General features: G+C 42.7%; 1 protein-coding gene across 4 annotated transcripts in view; it reads right to left on the bottom strand.

Moving 5' to 3' along the window:
- Positions 1–26,203, bottom strand: part of sema3ab (sema domain, immunoglobulin domain (Ig), short basic domain, secreted, (semaphorin) 3Ab) — a 500,953-nt gene that overhangs the window by 109,538 nt on the left and 365,212 nt on the right. For all 4 annotated transcript variants that reach the window (XM_068059617.1, XM_068059616.1, XM_068059615.1 and 1 more), the window contains one exon: positions 18,983–19,102. In XM_068059617.1, the coding sequence (XP_067915718.1) occupies positions 18,983–19,102 (120 nt within the window). The remainder of the gene's footprint in view (positions 1–18,982; positions 19,103–26,203) is intronic.

Here is a 26,203-nt window from a genome sequence, read left to right as displayed (position 1 = left end):
GCTTGCTTCTGTCGGTGAATACTTCATCATCTGCTGACTTCAGGGGAATAACTTTGCTGATGGCAGGGCCAAGCGTTCTCGATTCCTTTGTACATAACTCGTAGATTTCTTTTGTCATATGCAGTTTGGATTTCTTGATATAAGCTGATCCAGTGTTTGTTTGCACAGTATCTCCCTGTCCTTTGCACGGCTGTCTTGGCTACCTTCAGGTCATGCAGTGTCTTAGCTGTTGGGTTTATATTATGTGTCATGGAGGCTTTGTTTTTTGCATCAATGATAGAAATCATCTCAGCTGAGTAGGTTTCAAACCAGCCCTTGTTATGGGTTCCGCCTTTACCAAATGATGCTTCTGCTGCTTCATAGATGATTGAGCTTTGTAACTTCCAAGCTTCAGTGATGCTGGCATCAGTGCTTCCTGTTAAGGCTTTGGTGGGTAGCAAGTGTTCTAGTGACAGTGCATAGTGCTGGTGTTTGACATCATTGGTTGTGCAAGGGATGTTGATGTGTGGTGGGTCTAAGTTAATGTGCCTCACTTATGCTAACCTGAGTAGTGTAACAATGGTGCTACAGTGGTAAAGACTGTCACAGTCTATAATTACTGATGTGCTTTGGAACATGTATTGCAGGGGAGAATTTGATGGAAATCCAGGTTATTTGTTACTTCCATGTTCTTTGTGGCCTATTTTTGATTTTAATTGCTAGCAATGAATCTGAATTTTGCATTAATATGCCATATTTGTACTTTTTACAAATGTTTCTGCGTGAACTTACATTGTTAAGATTTAAGATTAAAGAGAAAACTCGAAAAGGAATGAGTTAACAGCATAATGGCCAGTTACTTTAACCTTCCTGCGAGCTCACATCTTTGAAGCCTTAGAAAACAAAGCAACTTCAGTATCTGAAAACACAATTTGCATGTAATTTACATGTGATAATTACACTATTCATCATTAGTGAGTTACAAATAATAAAATGTAACCATGAGTTGGTGGAATGGGGGGGAGGAGATACAGTTTGCAGGGGTGTGAGCAGGTGACAATAGTGACATTTTAGTGTTAATTGCAATTAACAGAGTAATTACAAACATCAATTCAAGGCTTTGTATGTGGCATTTCATTGCATTTCTGCTTCTGTTGTCTCATTCTGTTGAGAATACTCAATATTTTTCTGACCATCCGTGATCCGTGCTTGCTTTTGGCTCATATTGTTTGCAAATCGACACTTCTGTCACCTCTAGGGCTAGATTATTCCAAAATCCACTTTGTGACCTCTGATCCCACAACCCTTATAGAACACTCGAAGACTACAGCTGAAAGGTCAGCCATCACATCCCTGTTGGCTCCTCAACAACACAACTAAAATCCAATCATACTTTGTCTCATAGCCCTGTGACTTCCTGTGTTTCAAATATTTGCAAGGTCTGCAAGTAAATGGAGTCTTTTAAGTATGACCCGAGCAAAGGCCTTTCCCATGACACTAAGGAGTGAGATGCCCCTGTGGTTGTTGCAGTCTCCTCTGGCACCTTGGTTTTTGTATAGTGTGATGATTTTGGCATCACGCATCTCCTGTGGAACAGAGGCTACTTTCCAGCAGAGAAGGAGGAGGTCATAAAGGTGTGGCAATAGATGGGACTTTCCGTGCTTGAGCAGTTCGGTTGGGATTCCATCCTTGCCCGGTGCCCTTCTGTTCACTAGGTGGTCGATGGCCTTCTCAAGCTCCAGTGATGAGGATTCTTCATCTACCCATCCATGACAGGAAGTTGCTTGGGCAGTTAAGTGGCAAGGAACATTCGCGCCACACAAGTGTCAGGCAATGACCATCTCAAATAAGAGAGAATCAAACCATCTCCCCTTGACATTCAATTGGATTACCATCGCTGAATCCCCCACTATCAACATCCTAGGGGCTACCATTGACCAGAAACTGAACTGGAGTAGCCATATAAATACTGTGGCTACAAGAGCAGTTCAGAGGCTAGGAATCCTGCGGCGAGTAACTCACCTCCTGACTCCCCAAAGCCTGTCCACCATCTAACAAGGCACAAATCAGGAGTGTAATGGAATACTCTCTGCTTGCCTGGATGGGTGCAGCTCCAACAACACTCAACTGTGACTTCCTGTGTTTCAAATATTTATCCACCTTTATTTGTAAGATTCAATGGTCCCTGTCTCAAATACCTACAAACTCCAATTTATCCAAAACTCAACTGCATGCATCCTGTTTTGCATTAAGTGCCACTCATTACCTAAGCCCTACTTTCTGGAACACTCACCCTGAAAATCTTCATGTTCCTGTTTCCTTCATTATTTTAAAAAATCTGCTCAAAACCCATTTCTTGATCAAGTTTTGAGTCAGTCCATCTCCTAATCTCTTTTTCCATTCACACTATCCAATCTTTATTTATTTCCACTGCGAAATGCCTGGAAATAGTATTCACATTATAAAAAAACTCAATAAATGGAAGTTGTTCATTTTCTATTTTTGTTTGTCCTTGATTTTTTTTCTCGTGATGTGTATCTAGTCATGTGTTTTGTTTTGTAATTTTGCCATGTTGCTGAGTTTGGTTATTAATATCCACCCATAAAATTGACTCTGTACAGAATGACTTATTTAGTGTAGGTATTGTAGACTTTTTGTCAAATATGCCATCATTTCAGCTAATTCTACAGAACGTTTTGGGAATATTGCAGTATCTGAAGAAAACCAAACAGAAATCATCACAACATCCTGCTGTCGATTCAACCGTGATGTGATCCAAATAACACATTTGGCAATAGTGCATTTAAAACGCCATCTGTGGTGTTATACTGTCTATTGTACATTATACCCTCACTAAATAACGCAAATGCAAATGCTATATTGATAATAAAGCTCCTTAATTTGCACACCTATCAATCTACATCGAATGCATTATCCATCACATAATATGGGAAATGTTTAATGCATGAGAATTGTTATCAAGGATAGTCTGTAATACTATGATATTTCATGCCTATAAATCTCTGTGCATAACTAATAATTTATACATGCAATGCACAGTTGTAGGTTAACTGTGCCGAGGCAAACTATAACCATCTCTGAGCATCTAATGTGCTCTGTCGCCCAACATAAGGACAAAGAATAAAATGCTCTTGGCAGCGACAATAGATCTAATTAAAATCAAATTAAAATAATAATCAAGCACGTATATTCATTTATACTTTATTATTTTAAATTTAACTTTAATTTTATTTCATATCACACTCTGGTGTACTCCCAGTGTTAGGTTAAACAAATTTTGAGGCATTTACAGGGAAGCTAAATAAGCACATGATGGAGATAAGAATAGAAGGATATACTGAGAGGGTGAGGTGAAGTAAGGAGCGAGAAGGCTCGTGTGGAGCGTAGACACTGGCATGGACCAGTTGGACCAAATGGTCTGTTTCTGTGCTGTAAATCCTATGCAATTTTATATAATTCTTTGACCGGATTAGTACAGGGCACTCTTCATCTATATTCATATCTGTGTATATATTTATTGCAATTTATGAGTGTGTGAATTGGATAATTCATTAGTGTTTTAATGTATTTTCAATATTACTAGAATCCTTGAACATCTTACATATCAGGTTGAGGAGATCAGGCTGAATGAAATGTTGCACAAGGTGTAATATTAATATTAAAATTATTGCAACGTGATGAAATAAAAATAATTTGAAATGTTTTCATTTAAGTTTCTCATTCAAAATAAACTGTAATTGAAATACATTATATTTGAGTAACCAAGGATTGTTTTGAAATAGCTGTACCTTGTACTGGAACTACTTAGAGTGACTGGCTGTAGCATTGACCTTGATCATCTGATCACCATTGACAGTGATTACATTACTACCTCCCCTCTCCTCCTGACAGTAGAGATCCTCCAACCATTCACCTGTTTCCTAACAGGAGGACAAACAGCAGCTGGCCATTCGGCCCCCGAAAGCTTTAAAATATCCAGCTGGTGCCTCAAGGGTCATTCTAAGTTAAAGAGCTGTTAATTTGTGCTTGACAGCTGAAATTTTGGCGGAAGCAAGTGGACTGTGTACAAGGGAAATTCGTTCACAAAGGAACGCATACCAAAGGCAAACTGAATTGTAAGTATCTTGTAAAAACAGCCTAAATTTGTAAAGCTTCACCTCTCTGTCTGGACAGAAACACAACAGTAATAAAAAGATTGCAAACTAATTCAAAAATTAGAAATTATTTAATATGCATCAAAATGCAGTATTGGAAAAAGAAAATTAGCTGTGTGGAAAATGGTGGCACAAATTAAAGAATGGTGTACATCCCTCTGCACAACCCCTGATTAGGAAAACCACTGAACTATCAGAATCAACTCATGTCCGCTGAACATTTTAGGCTGTAATTACTGACTTCCAGTTTTCTGAACTCTTCATTAAGCAAACTAATCTTTTGTTTCTGAAGCAGTGCAATTGAAAATAAACCAGAATGAATGTCTCTTAAAGCTTGATAATTTAACTGTTTGAATACTGAAAGGACTTTCTTGTTTTCTTTGAAACAAAGCATGCTACATAACATCTGAAAATGTATTTTTCTGAAAACAGCTGGTGAGTGGTTAGCATCCGTCCATCCATGAACGATGATGGACACGCAGCAAACAATCCATATAGGTGGGGTGGCTTCTCTTGGTGCACCTTTGTAGGTGGCTGTGAAGGCCAATCCTTGAGAGACAGGTTCTGCCACAAGCACAGCATGTGAAGCTGCCGAGTGAGGCTGGGAGTTGTTGTTTTTGATGTTGGTGCCTGTTGCCAAGCTGTTGTAGCCACTGGTCATCGTGTAGTGCTCACTAGCCCACAGGATGTGTCACCATTTCCCTCTTTCACCTGTTAGTGACTCCCAGGTGTGATAGTTGACATTTAGGTCCTTCATGTCATGCTTGCAAGCATCCTTGAAGCGGAGCTCGAGGTGCCCCACTGGTCATCTGGCCCCGGCTACCTCACAATACAAAAGGTCCTTGGGTATGCAACCGTCTTCCATCCTGCTGCCTCTGTTTGATTAGTGCCAACACATTGCCGCATTGGTGATTTTCTCCTGCCAGGATATACCTATAATGCAGCACAGTCAGTGAAGATGGAAATTATTGAGCTTCTTGTCCTGGTAGCTGTATGTCACCCATGTTTCACAGTCATACAACAAGGTGCTGACAACACAGACCTTATAAACCATCTGCTTGGACATCAGATTTTGGGAAAAATTGGGTGTCCACCTCAGCTCCTCAGTCTCATCTGCTCCTTTGATGACAACATGCACTGCACTGTGCAGTTTGATGACTCTACTTTCAGCAGCTTTGGAGTGAAACAGGGTTGTGTCCTAGCCCCCATTCTGTTTGGAATCTTCTTTTCCATGCTCCTGACCCTTGCCTTCCCTGCAGATATGGAAGGAGTCTACACGCACACTAGGTCAGACGACAAGCTCTACAATCTACCAAGGCTGAAAGCGAAGACAAAAACACATTGCATCCTGATCAGAGAACTCCGCCACACTGATGATGCTGCACTAGTCGCTCACATGGAAACTCAGCTACAAAGACTCATGGACTGTCTCTCCCGTGCCTGTAACTTGTTCTCCTAGACTATAAGCATCAAGAAAACCGTGGTCATGGGACAAGATGTTGCATCTCTGCCCCTGATCACACAAAACAACACCCCACTGGAAGTGGTTAGTACATTCTGCTTCCTTGGGTCCACAGTGACAGACAATCTGTCCCTTGATACAGAGCTCGATACACACATAAGGAAAGCAGCTACCACCTTTGGCTGACTTGTAAAACGCGCATGGGATCTGGTGAGTAGTGCTACAAAATAGAAATATAGAGAGATAACCAAGATCGCTTAATTCATAGGAGATTGGGAATTTTTAAAAAAACATAATTGTAAACGTATGCCACAGGAAAATAAGAAGGAAAACTGTTTTACTAAATCAGAGTGACCATGTTCATTTATTGAGTTATACAGATAGCAAAGTGCCAGGTACTATTGAGAATATTGGAATATCAGGGTCAGGAGGGTTCAATTCAATTTAATATTTGGACTGGCGGCTATGCCGGTGTCATCACATTCTGCATGCCTAATTTATCATTGAAACTATATTAATATATTAATATTTTATCAATACATAGGAAGAGGTTCAAAATGACAAAAATGATTCCAGGACTTAAAAAAATTAACCACAGTAACCAAGATACTTTTCTTTAGAGACAAGTCTATAACAAACAAAGAAACAAAGAAAATTACAGCACAGGAACAGGCCCTTCTGCCCTCCAAGCCTGCGCCGATCCAGATTCTCTATCAAAACATGTCGCCTATTTTCTTAGGGTCTGTATCTCTTTGCTTCCTGCCCATTCATGTATCTGTCTAGATACATCTTAAGAGACGCTATTGTGCCCACGTCTACCACCTCCGCTGGCAACGCGTTCCAGGCACCCACCCCCCTCTGCGTAAAGAACTTTCCACGCATATCCCACCTAAACTTTTCCCCTCTCACTTTGAACTCGTGACCCCTAGTAATTGAATCCCCCACTCTGGGAAAAAGCTTCTTGCTATCCACCCTGTCTGTACCTCTCATGATTTTGTACACCTCAATCAGGTCCCCCCTCAACCTCTGTCTTTCTAATGAAAATAATCCTAATCTGCTCAACCTCTCTTCATAGCTAGTGCCCTCCATACCAGGCAACATCCTGGTGAACCTCCTCTGCACCCTCTCCAAAGCATCTACATCCTTTTGGTAATGTGGTGACCAGAACTGCACGCAGTATTCCAAATGTGGCCGAACCAAAGTCTTATACAACTGTAACATGACCTGCCAACCCTTGTACTCAATACCCCGTCCGATGAAGGAAAGCATGCCGTATGCCTTCTTGACCACTCTATTGACTTGCGTTGCCACCTTCAGGGAACAATGGACCTGAACTCCCAAGTCTCTCTGTACATCAATTTTCCCCAGGACTTTTCCATTTACTGTATAATTCACTCTTGAATTGGATCTTCCAAAATGCATCACCTCGCATTTGCCCTGATTGAACTCCATCTTCACTCAAGTGTTGATCATGAAACTAGAAGGCAGGAGAACAGTATAAACAAACGTCAAACAAAATTATAAACTGGAAGGATTTTTTTTGCCCCACAGAATGGCAGCTTTATAGATTAAACTCGCATCATACTCTGGTAGTGCTTATTTGACCAGCTCCTTTAGATAAATATGTAAGAACAATACTGCAGTTTCAGTTGTGAAGTGCAGTCTAATACAATGAAATATTCTGTGCAAAATGATAGCTCTTTTACTGTTGAGAACAGAATCAGTTAGGCTGAACAATGCAGATTTTTTGAGCCATAATTCTGTTCATGAAAACTCTGTTCAGGAAATCAATCTGTATTATTTTCTGTTCCAGGAATTTAAAAAAAACCTGAAATGTGTTCTTTAATAGATGATTGCTTAAAGTTTACCATTAAGAAACGTGTTGGAAGAATCTATTGAAACAAAGGGCAGAATTTTGTCAGCACAGTGGAGACAGGCTGGGAGGCAGGAGGGGGTGGCAAAATGCCGGTGGATAGTGTCGGGAGAGAAGCCTGCGTGTTTACGCCATTGGGAGATATTCCCAGAGGCAGCTGGGCTAGTAGGTGGAGGCTGCACTTGGAGATGGCACGAAGGTAATTAAACCTGTTAAAGACAGCTAATGGTGATTTTAACAACGATTTACAGTTTTGTGAGGGGCACATGAGAACAACAGAGCTTCAGAGCCTCACCAACTAGAAGGAGGCAGAAGCTCAGTGGAAGGTCAGTCATGGCTGCAGTTGGCAGACATTGCAAGAGATAGCGTGGCATGGAGGGTGATGGGTGGGGGGGGGGGGTTGCGCGGTGGAGTGAGAGACCTTGAGAAAAGTGAGTGCAACTATTTGCAATGGATCTCATTTACTCAGACTTTCAGATCAGCAGTGAGGAGGAGGAGCTTCAGCCTTGGGGAGTGGGGTTGCAGCACCCAAAGGGGTATGAGGATCATGAGATTAAAAGGTGGCATTAGAAGGTTGAGGAAGGTGTGGAGGGGCATGCAAACAGCCTGTTGTGTGCAGACGACACAACCCACCTGAGAGGGTCTACAATCAGAAACTCTGCTTCCTGCAAATGTTGGAGCAGCAGTGTCACTGAAGGCTGCGCCTCTCCTAGGAGGTGGTCACCAGGTGGTACACTATGATGGAGGAAGAGCTGAAAGCAATGGGAAGTGAGCCCCATTGCCTGTGGCAATGAAGGTCACCATGGCACTGAATTTCTGCACCTCAGGATCATTTCAGGAATCTACTGGAGATATGTGTGGGATCTCCCAGTCTGTGGCTGATCGCTACATCATTGGTCGTCAATGCCATGTTTAAGAGGGCCGGCCAATACATGTGGTTGCGCACCCATCCAGACAGTCGGGCTGAGAGGGCGATAGGCTTTGTGGCCATAGCTGGATTCCCCCAGATGCAAGGTGTCATCAACTGCATGCATGTGGCCATCAAAGCTCCCACTGACCAGCCAGTGGCTTTCATCAACAGGAAGGGCTTCCACTCGTTCAATGTACAACTGGTCTGCGACTACTGAAGATACATCCTTTAAGTCTGTGCACAGTTCCCAGGAAGCTATCATGACACCTCTATACTAAGGCAGTGCCAGGTGTCTGAGCTCTTCAGGATCCCTGCACGCCTTCAAGGATGGATACTGGACGACAAGGACTACCCACTGAAGATATGTCTCCTTACACCTGTGTGAAACCCCAGCACTGATGCAGAGCAGATACAACAGCTGCCACTCAGTAACTCAAGCAACTATCAAGCAGACCAGAGAGCTTCTGAAGATCAATCTGGTGATGTCCTGCAATATGCCCCAGCATGATTCTCATGGTACTATGGTGGTGTGCTGTGCTCCACTACAGAATGGAGGAGCTTTGAACAATGAGGATATCCTGGAGCGTGATGCCTCCTCCGAGGTTAAGGATTTGGTGGGGGCGTATGACCAGATAGCCTATGAAGAAGACCCAGAGGGACTGCAGGCAAGGTGCAATGAGATGCACACAAGGGAAGCAGGAGACTGAATAATACAGACATGTTTTTCATGAGCCTTCCTTACAGACCCATGCAAACAAATAAATCTTATACCTTCTATTGCCATTTCCTTGAATGTCCTTACCATCTCACTGGAACCATCATCACATCAGGCACTGCATGGATAATACGTTGACCTAATGCAGCGTGGTCCTTCCCATCACAACCTTTGCAAGAGCCACTGAGCTTTTAATGGACCAGTAGTGGATAAATAATTAAATGATTCTTTTTGTGCTTCAGCATATCAGATTTCATGAAAGACAAATAAATAGCAAGGTGATATCGAACCACATAACATAACCCCGTGAAAGCCAAGTGCAGCTATGTGGACTTTCTCGTGTGCTTGCAGGTGCTCCTGCAAGATGCTCCCTCTGCACTTTCAGCTGAGGTGGAGACAGGCTGCTGACCTTTATGCTCTGTAACTTTCAATGGCCGTGGCAGTCATCCTATGGTTGCCTGAGGCCTTGAGGGTCCCAGTATATCGTGGGCCTCCTACGCAGGTGCAGGAGCCGCCTCTGTCTTAGTTGCTTCCTGAGGCAGTGATGTTAGCATCAATGGCATCTGTAATATTACTTGTTCCTTTGATATGGGAACCATTGTAAGACTCACAGGACTACACGTAATATCCAAAGAAATTGTGGGGTTTTATTATATTTTAAACGGGAACATATATGTACAAACAGTTACTGCATGAGCCACATCTAAACACATCACACTCTGTCAGGCTACAGCCATAACTACTTGGTTATGTGTGACACAACATCACTTCCTCCAGTGAGCTTCACTTACAGCTTCTTAAGGTGGCCTGTTGCTAGAGTCATCAGGCGTGCCCTGAGAAGAGGCCCCAGGTGCTCAGGCAGCTGCTCTGACCTCTTCAACAACAACAATAACGTATATTGATGCAGCACCTTTAATGTAATAAAACATCCCAAGGTGCTTCACAGGAACATTATAAAACAAAGTATGACACCAAGCCACAAAAGAAGATATTAGGTCAGACGACCAAACGCTTGGTCAAAGAGGTCGGTTTTAAGGAATGTCTTAAATGAGGAAAGCGAGGTGGAGGGGGGGGGGGGGGGGGGGAGATGCAGGGAGGGTATACCAAAGCTTAAAGGAAGTTGCAGGCGTGGCCACCAATGGTGGAGCGATTTAAATCAGGGATGCACAAGAAGCCAGAATTAGAACAGTGCAAGAGATCTTGAAGGGTTGTGGAGCTGGAGGAGATTACAGAGATGGGGAGGGGCGAGGCCATGGAGGAATTTGAAAACAAAGACGAGAATTTTAAAATCAAGATGTTGTTTGACCGGGAGCCAATGTAGGACAGCGAGCACAGGGGTGATAGGGGAACAGGACTTGGTGTGAGTTAAAACACAGTCAGCAGAGTTTTGGATGATCTCAAGTTAACAGTGAATAGAATGTGGGAGAGCAGCCAGGAGTGTGTTGGAATAGTCAAGTCTAGAGCCAATGAAGGCATGAATGATTGTTTCAGTAGCAGATGAGCTGAGACAGGGGTGATGTGGGCTATGTTAGGGAAGTGGAATTAGGCTTGGAAGCTTATCTCAGGGTGAAATGTGACACCGAAGCAGCAAACAGACTGTTTTAATCACAGACTGTTGCCGGGGGAGAGTGAGAGATGGAGTACTTCACCCCATCCACATCACCTAACGGGCCAGCTGCCAGCCTGCTGGCATTAATTGGATAACTTCAACAATATCGCAGTTCCACTTCCATCAACATCCTAGGGGCTACCATTGACCAGAAACTGAACTACCATGGCGACAAGAGCAGGTCAGAGGTTAGGAATCCTGTGGCGAGTAACTCACCTCCCCAAAGCCTGTCCACCATCTACAGGGCAGAAGTCAGGAGTGTGATGGAATACTCTCCACTTGCCTGGATGGGTGCAGCTCCAATCACACTGAAGAAGCTCGACACCATCCAGGACAAAGCAACCTGCTTGATTGGCACACCATCCACCACCTTCAACATTCACTCCCTCCACCATCAATGCACAGTGGCAGTAGTGTATACCATCTACCAATGCAATGCAGCAATGCACCAAGGCTCCTTAGACAGCACCTTCCAAACCCGCGACCCCTACCACGTAGAAGGCCAAGAGCAGCAGATGCATGGGAACATCACCACCTGCAAGTTTCCCTCCAAGTCACACACCATCCTGACTTGGGACGATATCGCCTTTCCTTCACTGTCGCTGGGTCAAAATCTTGGAACTCCCTTCCTAACAGCACTGTGGGTGTACCTACCCCACTTGGACTGCAGTGGTTCAAGAAGGAAGCTCACCACCACCTTCTCAAGGGCAATTAGGAATGGGCAATAAATACTGGCCCAGACAGCAACGCCCACATCAAAGGAACAAATAAAAAAAATCTTCCACCCATGCGGCCATGCCACCTGCTTTATGTCCGAACATCGGGACTTCTTTGCTGCCAGTAAATTCCTGGCCAAAGTGTTTGCCGTGCTTAGGAAATAATGCAAAGAAGCTTTGGGGTATAAATTCATCTTGGAAGATAACATAAATGGACAATAGTGAATTGGCAACCTGTTTTGTAGATTGTCTGACTTTCTGTTCCATTGACTTGTGTTCAATTCAATTGCTTTACTCTTCCTTTTTGTCTAAGCTTAAAAATGAAGATCAGAGTGAAGCCACTCAACTGTTCCTAAAACCTGAATAAACTGCAAAACCTGAATGACTGCTTAAAGTGTATGACATCAATATCATTGCTCTGCTCAACAAGAACAAAAAAAAACATATATTTACGTGGTGCTTCAAGTCTCTCAGGAATATCCCAAATCACTTCAAAAATAATAAATTACTTTGAAGTACAATGATTGTTATTAATTAGACCATTTACACATAGTAAGATCCCACAAACAGCAACATGATGAATGATCAGTTAGGCTGATTTTAGTGATGTCAGTTATTGACCAAGAGACCAGAAGAACTCGTTGCTTTTCTTTGAGTAGTGTATACTTGAACAGATAGACAGAGCCTCAACTTTCACAGCTCATCTGACAGTGCAGCATTCCCTCAGTATCACACTGTAGTACATACAAACATATGAATTAGGAGCAGAAGTAGGCCATTCAACCCCACGAGCCTGCTCCATCATTCAATAAGATAGTGGCTGATCTGTTTGTGTCTCGAATTCCACACTCCCATCAACCCCCGATAATCTTTGATTCTCTTCCTAACAAGAATCTATCTACCTCCTCCTTAAAAATATTCAATGACCCCACCTCCACCACCTTCTGAGGCAGAGAATTCCAAAGTTGTACAACCCTCTGAGGAAAAAAATTCTCCTCATCTCTGCCTTAAGAGGGCCACGCCTAATTTTAAAACAGTGTCCTCTAGTTCTGGCCTCACCCGTAACAGGAAACATCCTTTCCGCATCCACCTTGTCAAGATGGATCTTATAAACTTCAATCAAGTCTCCCCTCACTGTTCTAAACTCCAGTGAAAATAAGCCCGGTCTGTCCAACCTTTCCTCATAAGACAACCCACTCATTCCAGGGAGTGAAGCAGCCAAATTGGAGTTTGAATCCACAACCTTTGGATAAAGTGTGTGTGCTGCCAAACAAAGCAAGCTGACAATAGCCAACTGATAGTAATTAACAACTGTTATGTTGATCTGAATTTTGAAGATGCAACTGGGTTCAGAGTTCAGGACTCCAGGCCTATCGGTAGACATTGTCCTGCAGACAGCTTTTATTTTGCTTATGTTTTGCCTCTATCTAACTTCTTAAACAATATTCAGTAGCCAAAATATAGGAAAATGTCTATCTGCAGTAATATTTCATATCTATGATTATGGAAGTTACTTATCAGTTTTAGTCAATGCCAAGTCTAATTTTAGAAATCTGTTGTCATGAAGCATTGCTTTATTATGCAAATAAGGAAGGCTGGTATCCATATCGTAGTGATTGCAATTGAAGAGTAGACATTTTCAATTTACTTTAATAACCTTCTGACATGTTGTGGCTGTAATTTATAATTCACCTCAAGCTGTCTGTTTGAAGCTGTAGTGGTCGTTAAGAAAATGTCATCACTTAATCTTGGTTAAAGAAGGGTACTCTTACATAATTAGCCTGTTTCTCCTGCCTTTTGAAGAATAATTTTCTGTAATATTGAAGTGAAATGTGCCTCTATTGACAATAATTGATACAGTGATCAAACACTTGGCACTGTCTAATAACAATATACAGTGATGACAGCCAATGAACTCTGAGGATAAAGCACACTGCTACGGCTCATAATCTAAGAACAAAAAAACAATTGTCCCATTATTAGTGAAATTTTCTGGAAAAGAATCGACACAAACTTATAATCGTCACATCAAACAAAACACCAGAAGGCCTGACTTTACTCTGAACTTTGATTCACATTTTTTAAAAAACGGATGGCGGCAGGAAAGCTAACCCAGTCTGATCCAAAAACCATTTGGCTCATTCATCCTTGTATATATCATCATGAAACTGTAGCATTACCCAGGGGTGAAATAAACTGGAATACTAGAAGGAAAGTTAAGTAATTGACGATGATTTTTTTTCATGGATAGAAACAATAAATAACATTTTAGAACCATTTCAATCTGTTACACTGAGGAAATGGATTTCAAATGAGGACAAGTAACATCTTTTTAGAATAATCAGCACAATATATCACATTCATTATAACCCATGTGCATTGTATTCAACAAAATAATAACTGGTATAAGGTAAAAGATTACATCAAGCACTCTTTGGGATTTTGGCCTTTATAGTCACTCCAGGCGCTGCTTCACAAACCACTGACCACCTCCAGGCGCTTACCCATTGTCTCTCGAGACAAGGAGGCCAAAGAAGAAGAATAGGCCGTGGATCCTAATGAGTCATGTCAGCTGTGGCTCAGGTGTAGCACTCTTCCCTCTGAACCACAGGTTTGTCATTCAAGTCCAAATCCATGGATTTAACCACAAAAGTCTGGGCTGATATTTCAGGGTAGTAGAGGGAGTGTTGAACTGTGGACATGCTACCTTTCGAAGGAGATGTTAAACCAAGGCCCTGTCTGCCCTCACAGCCAAACGTAAAGATCCCATGGCACTATTTTGAAGAAGAGCAGGGGAGTTCTCCCCGGTGTCCTGGTCAATATTTATCCCTCAATCAACATCACAAAAGCAGATTATCTGGTCATTATCACATTGCTGTTTGTGGGACCTTTCTGAGTTCTTATTTAATAGGCAATTACTTGAAGCTCACAATGAAGAAAATTGTTGGAAGATGTTATTGAAACAAAGCCCTTATATGTTTCTCTGTATTTTTCCTGTATACATGAACACACTCCCTCTCTGATTTCCTCTGTGTAACACTTCCACCCCACTGCATTCGATTGTGTTGAAATCAATTGTCATCTCACCATATCCTGCTGTCACTCATTTATTTACATAGGATCTCAAATATGATACAGCCTCGCTGGTTTTAATTACTACCTCTTGATTTATCTTTATTGGAAGACTGCACAACAGTAAAGGACTCTGTGCCATCTTGGCAGAAGAAATCATGAAGAAAATCAGGGGCCACAAAGAGATGGAATGGAAGTTGGGATGAATAGAAATATTAGAAAACCAAAAAGGTTTCTGCTCATTTGGAGACACCAAGGAGGTTAGCTCCTGGGAAACTCAGAACACAGAGAGAGAAAAGAATTGAGGTCACAAAGAGAGAGATATCAAAACAAAATCACAAAACTGAGTGAGAGAGCGAGAGAGAGAGAGAAAGTGAAAAGAGTGGGCAGTACTTCTTCCTCTTCTTCTTTGGCCTCCATGTCTCGGGAGACAATGGGTAAGCGCCTGGAGGTGGTCAGTGGTTTGTGAAGCAGCGCCTGGAGTGGCTATAAAGGCCAATTCGAGAGTGACAGACTCTTCCACAGGTGCTGCAGATAAAATTGGTTGTCAGGGCTGTTACACAGTTGGTTCTCTCCTTGCGCTTCTGTCTTTTTTCCTGCCAACTGATAACTCTCTTTGACTTGTCACTCTTTAGCACGCCTTTATGGCTGCCCGCCAGCTCTGGCGATCACTGGCAACTGACTCCCACGACTTGTGGTCAATGTCACAGGACATCATGTCACGTTTGCAGACGTCTTTAAAGTGGAGACATAGAAGGCCAGTGCGTCTGATACCACTGGCGAGCTCGCTGTACAATGTGTCCTTGGGGATCCTGCCATCTTCCATGCGGCTCACATGGCCAAGCCATCTCAAGCGCCGCTGGCTCAGTAGGGTGTATATGCTGGGGATGTTGGCTGTCTCGAGGACTTCTGTGTTGGAGATACGGTCCTGCCACCTGATGACAAGGATTCTCCGGAGGCAGCGAAGATGGAATGAATTGAGACGTTGCTCTTGGTGTAAAGAACGGGCAGTTCAGAGAACAGAAAACAGAAGCAGAGAGTGGAAGAGGAAACTGGATTGCCCAAGGAGAGAGGCAGAGGCAGATAAAAGGAAAGAAAACAATGACCTTACAGGGAGAAGGGCAGTAAATGATCAGGTCAACGATGTTTCACCTGTCCCTGTAAATTGAAACTTTGCTCATCCTTTATATTTTCAAATTAATTGAAGAACCAGTTTAAGAGCTTCTGAGAGTGTTTTTTTTCCAGCAACTATCACAGTTTTATGGAAGAATTTCCAATTTTGGTGATTTTGCTTCATATTTGATTTAAAACAATACACTCCTCAAAATAAAAGCATTCATTTGCTTGGTTTAGGAGGTTAATAAGCAATTGAACTATTAAAGGTGATTAATACTGAGAAATGCTTCCATTATTCTCTTCATTAGGTTTTCTGAAGAAAAATCATTGATAATCCCTATCCTGAGAGAGATATTTGTATTTTTAATCTATAACTGTCAGCACTGGGCAGAGATTGAGCATTACTGGCTAGCACGTCTTACAGTTGGCATCCAGGACTGGTCCAGATGCCGATTACAGGATTTCCTGGGGAGCTGCTTGCTGATATTTGTTGTTACTACATCTGTAGAATAGCTCCCTGCACAGGCAAAATGTATAAAATAGTGGGTCTCCTTGTGAGGAAGCTGGAAAGCAGGTAAAAAGTATGAGTATCTTCTACAGAAATGCTTCTGAATTTTTCCTTCAGACTACATCGTTAGGAGCACTATATGTTGAAACTACTGTTCCCCTGAAAGATCAATTGCTTCCCTTTGTTCATCACCATCTTGGCAATTTGGCCTTGCTACTTTCAAATATTTCTTCAGTCAATCTTCAGACAGGTACTTCTTTTACTGAATTGTCCTGCACTAAGTACTTTACTTGTGGCTCAAGGATTTAATATTGTATTTCTAAAACACTGCAGGATAATCAGTGCCTGGGATACTGATAACATTTACATTGGTTTGTAATTTCAAAACATATAATTAACTAAAATCAAGAAGATTTCCACATGGAAAGCAACAGGCGAAAGAGTCAAATGAATATTCTGACTTTGAGTATAACCTGAGAATACATTTGATGAAAAATTGTTCTCTCTGCAGTATTAATCACATATAAATCACCAGGATGTTTCGATAAAAAGATTGACTTGGCAGACAATCAAAATACAACCTCTTGCCCTTTGAATTTTGAAACCATGCTTCACCGTGTTGAAACAGATCTTTCTCTGAAATCCACATCAATTGAATTTTGTTGCATAACTATTTCAAACCATACTCGGCATGGCCTGCCTTTTTTCTCCATATTCAGTGATCTAAACTAATTGCATTGAAATTCATTACCACAGTAATGTTAAAAATAGGAATTGTGTTCAACATTTGCCAATATATATTGCTAGCACATGTGCTGTACTTAGGATGTGAATGTCCTTTTGATTGCTGGGCAAGAGATAAAGAAAAGTACCCTGTGATTTTGGCACACTAAAACTGGCATGCTTGCTAAAATAAAGGCTTGGCATTTTTCTTCCTTTGCTCTTGGCAGCCTGGGATTTTCCATCCATTAAATGAAAAACGGAAAGTTGTGGCTGATGGGTGTGAAGTGGAAACTCCCAGCCATAGAGTTTAAATAGAACTTTATTTTTAAGAAATATGCCAAGCTACAATTTCATAAGATAAACATGTTCTAATCAAAGTACACAGAATTATAGTAGATAGTGCCTCTGGATACGTCCTGTTGTGGCGATTCACTGAGAGTGGAATTTACGTTATGCATCAACTCTGTGGGTGATGTTAAGTGGTTTATCAGCACAGAATACTATTTTGGGAAGTTATTTACATTAATTTCCCTTTGCCACAGAGAAGTAAAAAACTCTGGTCAGTATCACTGCTTTCCTTATCCTTATTATCTTCCTCTTCACTGGTTGTGGTATTCTTTCATTGCCGACGCCTCTTCCAATGATACTTGCATTAGAGAAAGTTAAACACGTGGGCAGCAAATTTTAATCTATTTTCAACTGTTTCATACTGATTGCAGCATCTTTAATGCATTCTGATGGCAGGTGGTAACAACCAAGCTCCAAGACAGTAGCTGTCCTTATCACCCAAAATTCATGCCACAGTGCTGAAGGGAGAAATAATGAGTGATAGCAAGATAGCACATGGAGACAAGGGGAATCAATCAATACACAAGCCACTAGAGTACTCTCCGCATCTGCCAGTGGCTGTATAAGGGTGCAGTGTACTCACCTGCCCAGCAATGGGAGAATGGTGGATGACATGGAGAAATCTAAGAGCAGGGAGAAATTTAAATAACAATGATGGGGAACTGTTACGACCAGGTGAGCAATACCTAGGGGTAGGCAGACAGGCAAGAGATGTTATTGCTTCAGTTCCAGGAGCACACAATGTTCTCGCTGGCAAATCCTTTGTTTGGGAGTTCACATTTTTTTAAAAACTCCCAGGTTGCCCTGCAGGTTAGTCATGTGTCTAGTTCCTTATATGGAACAGTCTCTTCACATCCTTGGTTGGAGGTTCAAATTTCTCTGCAACAACCAGTTAGCCACGTGACTAAAACTGGTCTGACCACTTCTGTGTATTGGAGAGACAGGGACTGCTGGATCTCCATTGTTTCCACATTGTCTGTTACCATGGAAATGTCTTTCTGGTCAGGGTTTGCAGTTTTAAGTTTTAATGTTCATGTGGTGAAAGAATGTGTGCCTCAGTATTGGCAGGTGGGGTTTGTCTGACAGGAACAAAAAAATGAATCATTCAAACACTCTTGGAGCATCACACCCCATAGCTCAGCTTCCACAGCACACAGCGGCCTTCAGCGTGAAGAATGGTCCTGTGCTCAGGAAATTGAAGGTGACAGGAGCTCATGGAACAGCCTGCTACACAGTGTCTCCAGGAAAGGAGGAGAGAAAAGCACAATAATTGACATGTCTACACATCTCTGTAAAGCATAACTCAAATCTTTGTTCTCATTGTGTGCATCTACTTACATAAAGAAACAAAATCAGATTTAAGTTAATTACAACACTAGACAGCTGGTGCCTTTGACCAATCTCCTGTTTTTATTTATATACAAACTGATCTCTCATTCTGTTCACTGTATTACTTGGGACTTTACTGTACCAGTAGTTATCAGATAATACTGTGTTGAAGTCACCAGTTGAACAAACATGAAATGAAAATGAAGCACTTGACAACAAAGAGCCATATGATGACATGCGATGACAGAAGTGTAATAACAATCTGACAATATCTTTGATGTTCGCTCTTCACCATAGTCTATTAAAATCATAATAAGATATGAGAAGTGGTATAGTTTGGGGCTTAACAGACTTCTTTTATTAGAGCAATAATGTGAACAGTACATCACAGAAAAGTGCATTAGAAGAATAGAAAACAGTTGTAGGAGAAGGAAAAGGCTTTTTTACCTCAGGTTGATGACCAACTTCGATGTAGGCACAGACTGGGTGAAAGGCTCCAGTTCCACAGGCGTACAGGTGGCTTTGGTTAAAATGCTGCAGAACCCTGATGAAATTAGCACATTCTTTCTGCATGAGAGATAACATGAAAGGAATTCAGGAGATCAGTCCAAGATTTTTATACTGGAGCTGTCTTCAACTCAAACGTTTTTTGGATGTTAGTATTTGTGGAACTGTTGTATAAATTCTGGAAACATTCATGTTTTCAATTTCAACAATAGACAATTTTGCTTCTTATTTTGTAATAAACAATATATGAGACTATATATATCTTGTATGGCTGGGGAAGTAGTTATTGTTCGATGTCGAAGTTAACAATCCATTCAACAGCTTCAGCTGATGTATGTGAGTGGTTGTGATGTCACCAGGAATGGATCTCTCAGGGCGAGAGTTCAATATGTGGGCGATGGTCTGACTTGGATGGTCACAGTCACAGTTTGAGCTGGTCCTCATGTTCCACTTGTGGAGAAAGTGGCCACATATTCCCTGGCCCGTCCTCAAGCGGTTGAGGGTTGCTCCATGGGAGCTTGAAACCTGGGACTTCACCATAAAAATCCACTGGAAAATGAGACTATTTAAGAAGCTGGACGATTTTCAGTTATATTACCCACAATGTCTTCTGAAGAAAACAAAAGCACATCTTTCTGAAGAACTTGTGTTCAATAGATAATAGTTCCCAATGTGACACAAAGGGCTGAATATTCATTGGCCCTTTGAGGTGGGTTGGGGGCTGAGCTGCCTGTAAATATGAGGGAAATTGGTTTCACGACATGTTCCTGCCTCCATGGGGTTCTACATGAGTCAGGATGACAGTGGGAACAGTCACCCACCCACCATAACAGGTAACCAATGAAGGGGCGGCACAGTGGCGCAGTGGTTAGCACTGCAGCCTCACAGCTCCAGGGACCCGGGTTCAATTCTGGGTACTGCCTGTGTGGAGTTTGCAAGTTCTCCCTGTGTCTGCGTGGGTTTTCTCCGGGTGCTCCGGTTTCCTCCCACAAGCCAAAAGACTTGCAGGTTGGTAGGTAAATTGGCCATTATAAATTGTCATTAGTATAGATAGGTGGTAGGGAAATATAGGGACAGGTGGGGATGTTTGGTAGGAATATAGGATTAGTGTAGGATTAGTATAAATGGGTGGTTGATGTTCGGCACAGACTCAGTGGGCCAAAGGGCCTGTTTCAGTGCTGTATCTCTAATCTAATCTAAGTCTCTTGAGGGCTTTATTATGTGTACTCGCCTGATGCCGACTGGATTTTCGATCCAGCACACAGGGTACACATCGCGCAGGAGGCTGTCCGTGAAACAGTGGCGGTCTCCCAGCGACAGGTCAGGCAGACATTGGAGCTGGAGGCTCCAGTCAATGTGGAAGGTGCTACTCCAAAACTCAGCTTCAACTGCAACAGTGTCCATTACTGCGGGGGGGATCTCAGCCTCATGTCTGACAGCCCCATGTGTTCTGGCCCTCTTATTTACACCATTTGAGGTCAGTAACTGGAAATGGAGGTGCCCTCGAGCCTCTAACATACTTCAGCAGTGTCCACCTCTGGCAATGGAGTTGCCGCTGTGTTAGTGCTGGACATGCTCTTACTGGTCCTCCAGACTCCAGAGCCCACCTGCCATCCTTAACTGTACGGGATTCCTAGAGGAGGCCAATTAATTGGCTACCTCCTCCAAAATCACCCTCTGCATCCCACCACCGGCATTTGTGGGTCCTCGACCTGCATTTCATTCGGACAGTGGGATCAGAACCCAAGAACGGAACCTGGGAACGAAAATCCTGCCCAATAACTCTGACAGTACACATACAGTACAGATACCAGAACTGTAAGAGTATCAAATCGCTATAATTTAAAGACAGAAAAACATCTAACTGGCTGATTTGGAAGTGTTATTTACACCGATTAACCGCTCCTACTCTAAAAAATTGGAAGTGGAAAAGTTAACTGTCTATGTGCAAGAAAAAAGTAATTATATCAATTACACAGCTGTTCAGGATTTAATTCTGGAGCTAGGCTGAGCTGATACAATGTAAAATCATTCTGCAGACCCTGAACATGCTTTGGACATGGCCGATCTTCCAGTCAGCTGTCACAATGGAATGAGCTCCTGCAAACTGTGGCATTGTAATCACAGAAAATCACAGAATTGTTACAGTGCAGAAAGAAGCCATTCGGCCCGTTGTGTCTGCACTGGCTTTCCAAATGAGCAATTCACCTAATGCCATCCCCACGCCTTCTCCCCGTAACACTGCTTATTCTTCCTTTCCAGATAACAGTCCAATTGCCTTTTGAATGCTTCAATTGAAGCTGCCTCCACCACACTGTCAGGTAGTGCATTCCAGATCCTAACCACTCGCTGTGTGAAAATGTTTTTCCTCGTGTCACTATTGCTTCTTTTGTCAATTACTTTAAATCTGTGCCCTCTCGTTTACGAGTGGGAATGGTTTTTACACAGGAACATAGGTGCAGCAGGAGGACATTCAGCCCATTGAGCCTGTTCTGCCATTCAAATAGATCATGGCTGATCATCTACCGCTACACTTTTTTCCCCACTATCCCCATATCCCTTGATGTCATTTGTCTCCAGAAATCTATCGATTTCTGTCTTGAACATGCTCAGTGATTGAGCTTCCACAGCCCTCTGGGGTAGAGAATTCCAAAGAATCACTTCCCTCTGAGAGAAGAAATTCCTCCTCATCTCAGTTTTAAATGGCCTGCCCCTTATTCTGAGATTATACGAACATACGAATTAGGAGTAGGAGTAGGCCACTCTGCCCATCGAGCCTGCTCCGCCATTCAATAAGTTCATGGTTGAACTGATTACTCCACATTACCACCTACCCCGATAACCTTTCACCCCCTTGCTTATCAAGAATCTATCTACCTCTGCCTTAAAAATATTCAAAGACTCTGCTTCCACTGCCTTTTGAGGAAGAGAATTTCAAAGACTCACGACCCTCTGAGAGAAAAAAGATGTCTTCTCATTTCTGTCTTAAATGGTTCCCTGGTTCTAGACTCACCAGCCAGAGGAAACTTCCTATCCACATCCACCCTGTCACGCCCTGTAAGAATCTTGTAAGTTTCAATGAGATCACCTCTCATTCTTCGAAACTCTAGAGAATACAGGCACAGTTTCTGCAATCTCTCCTCATAAGACAATCCCGCCATCCCGGGGATTAGTCTGGTGAACCTCTGTTGCACTCCGTCTATGGCAAGTATAAGCTTCCTTAGATAAGGAGACTAAAACTGTACACAATACTCCAGGTGCAGTCTCACCAAGGCTTTATACAATTGCAGCAATACATCTTTACTCTTGTACTTAAATCCCATTGCAATGAAGGCCAACATATTATTTGCCTTCCTTGCTTTTAATAACTCATGAGCAAGGACACTCAGGTCCCTTTGGACATCAACACTTCCCAACCTCTCACCATTTCAGAAATACTCTGTCTTTCTGTTTGTTTCTACCAAAGTGGATAACTTCATACTCATTCACATTATAGCCCATCTGTCATGTTCTTGCCCATTCATTTAGCCTGTCCAAGTCCCCTTGAAGCCTCCTTGCAGCTTCCTCATAACCTACATTCCCATATAGTTTAGTGTCATCAGCAAATTTGGAAAGATTACAGTTGGTCCCCATATCCAAATCATTTATATAGATTGTGAGCAGCTGTGGCCCAAGCACTGATCCTTGCGGTACCCACTAGTAACAGCCTGCCGTCCTGAGAATGACTCATTTATTCCTATTCTCTGCTTTCTGCCTATTAACCAATTCTCAATCCATACTAGTATATTACCCCCAATCCCATGCACTGTAATTTTGTTTACCAACCTCCTGTATGTGACCTTATCAAAAGACTTTTGAAAATCCAAATACATTCACTGGTTCTCCTTTATCTATGCTACAAGTAACATCCTCAAAAAACTCCAACAGGTCTGTCAAACATGATTTCCCTTTCACAAATCCATGTTGACTCTGCCCAATATTACCATTATTTACTATTATTTTTCCCTATCCACTCTGTCCAGACCCTTCATGATTTTGAATACCTCTATCAAATCACCTCTCAGCCTTCACTTCTACAAGGAAAACAGTCCTAACTTCTCCAATCTATCTTCATAATTGAAGTTCTTCACTCCTGGAACCATTCTCGTGAATCTGTTCTGTACTCCCCCCAATGGCTTCACATCTTTCCTAAAGTGTGGCACCCAGAACTGGACACAAACTCCAGCTGAGGCCAAACTAGTGTCTTATACAAGTTCAACATAACCTCCTTGCTCTTTAACTCTATGCCCCTATTAATAAAGCCCAGGATACTGTATGCTTTATTAACCACGCTCTCAACCTGTCCTGCCACCTTCAATGGCTTATGCACATATACACCCAGGTCTCTCTGCTCTTGCACCTCCTTTAAAGTTATACAATTTATTTATATTGTCTCTCCATGTTCTTCCTACCAAAATGAATAACTTCACATTTATCTGCATTGAACTTCATCTGCCACTTGTCCACCCACTCCACCAACTTATCTGTCCTTTTGAAGTTCTACACTATCCTCCTCACAGACGCACTGCTTCCAAGTTTCGTATCGTTCACAAATTTTGAAATTGTGCCCTGTTCATCAAGACCTAGGTCATTAATATATTTCAGGAAGAGCAAGGGTCCCGACACTGACCGCTGGGGAACTCCACTACCAACCTTCCTCCCGCCTGAAAAACATTCATTGGCCACTACTCTCTGTTTCCTGTCACTCAGCCAATTCCGTATCCATGTTGCTACCGTCCCTTTTATTCCATGAACTATAACATTGCTCACAAGTCTGTTGTGTGGCACTGTATCAAATGCCTTTTGAAAGTCCATGTACACCACATCAACAGCATTGCCCTCATCAACCCTCGCTGTTACCTCCTCAAAAAACTCCAGCAAGTTAGTTAAACATGATTTTAATTAGCAAATCCATGCTAGATTTCCTTAATTAACCTACTTTTGTCCATATGAGTATTAATTTGGTCCCGAATTACTGTTTCTAGAAGTTTCCCCACCACTGAAGTTAAACTAACTGGCCTGTAGTTGCTGGACTTATCTTTACATCCTTTTTTGAACAAGGGTGTAACATCTGCAATTTTCAATTCTCCAGTCTCTGGCACCATCCCTGAGTCTAAGGAAGACTGAAAAATCATGGCCGGTGCCTCCCCATTTTCTACTCTTTCTTCCCTCATTATCATTGGGTGCATCTCATCTGGTCCTGGTATTTTATCAACTATAAGTACAGACAGCCCTTTCCTATCCTGAGTGGTGTGAAACAGGGCTGTGTTCTCGCACCCACACTTTTTGGGATTTTCTTCTCCCTGCTGCTTTCACATGCGTTCAAATCCTCTGAAGAAGGAATTTTCCTCCACACAAGATCAGGGGACAGGTTGTTCAACCTTGCCCGTCTAAGAGCGAAGTCCAAAGTACGGAAAGTCCTCATCAGAGAACTCCTCTTTGCTGACGATGCTGCTTTAACATCTCACACTGAAGAATGCCTGCAGAGTCTCATCGACAGGTTTGCGTCTGCCTGCAATGAATTTGGCCTAACCATCAGCCTCAAGAAAACGAACATCATGGGGCAGGATGTCAGAAATGCTCCATCCATCAATATTGGCGACCACGCTCTGGAAGTGGTTCAAAAGTTCACCTACCTAGGCTCAACTATCAGCAGTAACCTGTCTCTAGATGCAGAAATCAACAAGCGCATGGGTAAGGCTTCCACTGCTATGTCCAGACTGGCCAAGAGAGTGTGGGAAAATGGCGCACTGACACGGAACACAAAAGTCCGAGTGTATCAGGCCTGTGTCCTCAGTACCTTGCTCTACGGCAGCGAGGCCTGGACAACGTATGCCAGCCAAGAGCGACGTCTCAATTCATTCCATCTTCGCTGCCTTCGGAGAATACTTGGCATCAGGTGGCAGGACTATATCTCCAACACAGAAGTCCTTGAAGCGGCCAACACCCCCAGCTTATACACACTACTGAGTCAGCGGCGCTTGAGATGGCTTGGCCATGTGAGCCGCATGGAAGATGGCAGGATCCCCAAAGACACATTGTACAGCGAGCTCGCCACTGGTATCAGACCCACCGGCCGTCCATGTCTCCGTTATAAAGACGTCTGCAAACGTGACATGAAATCGTGTGACATTGATCACAAGTCGTGGGAGTCAGTTGCCAGCATTCGCCAGAGCTGGCGGGCAGCCATAAAGACAGGGCTAAATTGTGGCGAGTCGAAGAGACTTAGTAGTTGGCAGGAAAAAAGACAGAGGCGCAAGGGGAGAGCCAACTGTGCAACAGCCCCAACAAACAAATTTCTCTGCAGCACCTGTGGAAGAGCCTGTCACTCCAGAATTGGCCTTTATAGCCACTCCAGGCGCTGCTTCACAAACCACTGACCACCTCCAGGCGTATATCCATTGTCTCTCGAGATAAGGAGGCCCAAAAGAAGTACAGACAGCCTATCTAATATCTGCTCCTGATCAATTTTAAATCCTTCTAGTATATTAAATGCCTACTCTTTCACTGTGACCTGGGTAGCATTTCTTCCTTGGTAAAGACAGATACAAAGTATTCATTTAATACCTCAGCTATTCCCCCGCCTCCATGTGTAAAACGCACTTTTGGTTCCTAATCGGCCCCTCTCCATCTTTGATCACCCTTTTACTATTTATATGCCTAGAGAAGACTTTGGGATTCCCTTTTATATTAGCTGCCAGTCTCTTTTCATACTTTCTCTTTGCCTCTCTTATTTGCTTTTTCACTTCCCCTCTAAACCATCAGCCTTGTTCTCCATTGTAGTATCAAACTGGCATCTCTCATAAGCATATTTTTTCTTCTTCATCTTCATCTCTATCTCTTTTGTCACCCAGGGAGCTCTGGCTTTATTTAAGAACATAAGAAATAGGAGCAGGAGTAGGCCATTCAGCCCCTCAAGTCTGCCCTGCCATTCAATAAGATCATGGCTGATCTGCTCCAGACCTCAACTCCTCTTTCGTGCCAGCTCCTCATAGCCCTCAATTCCCCGATATTTCAAAAATCTATCTACCTTCTCTTTAAATACTTTCAGTGATCTAGCATCCACAACTGGGGTAGAGAATTCCAGACATTCACTACCCTCTGAGAAAAGAAATTCCTTTG

Source organism: Heterodontus francisci, chromosome 27, assembly GCF_036365525.1.
Source record: "Heterodontus francisci isolate sHetFra1 chromosome 27, sHetFra1.hap1, whole genome shotgun sequence".
Lineage (NCBI taxonomy): Eukaryota > Metazoa > Chordata > Chondrichthyes > Heterodontiformes > Heterodontidae > Heterodontus > Heterodontus francisci.
The sequence above is the reverse complement of the archived record's forward strand: the minus strand, read 5'-3'. Positions and strand labels throughout refer to the sequence as shown.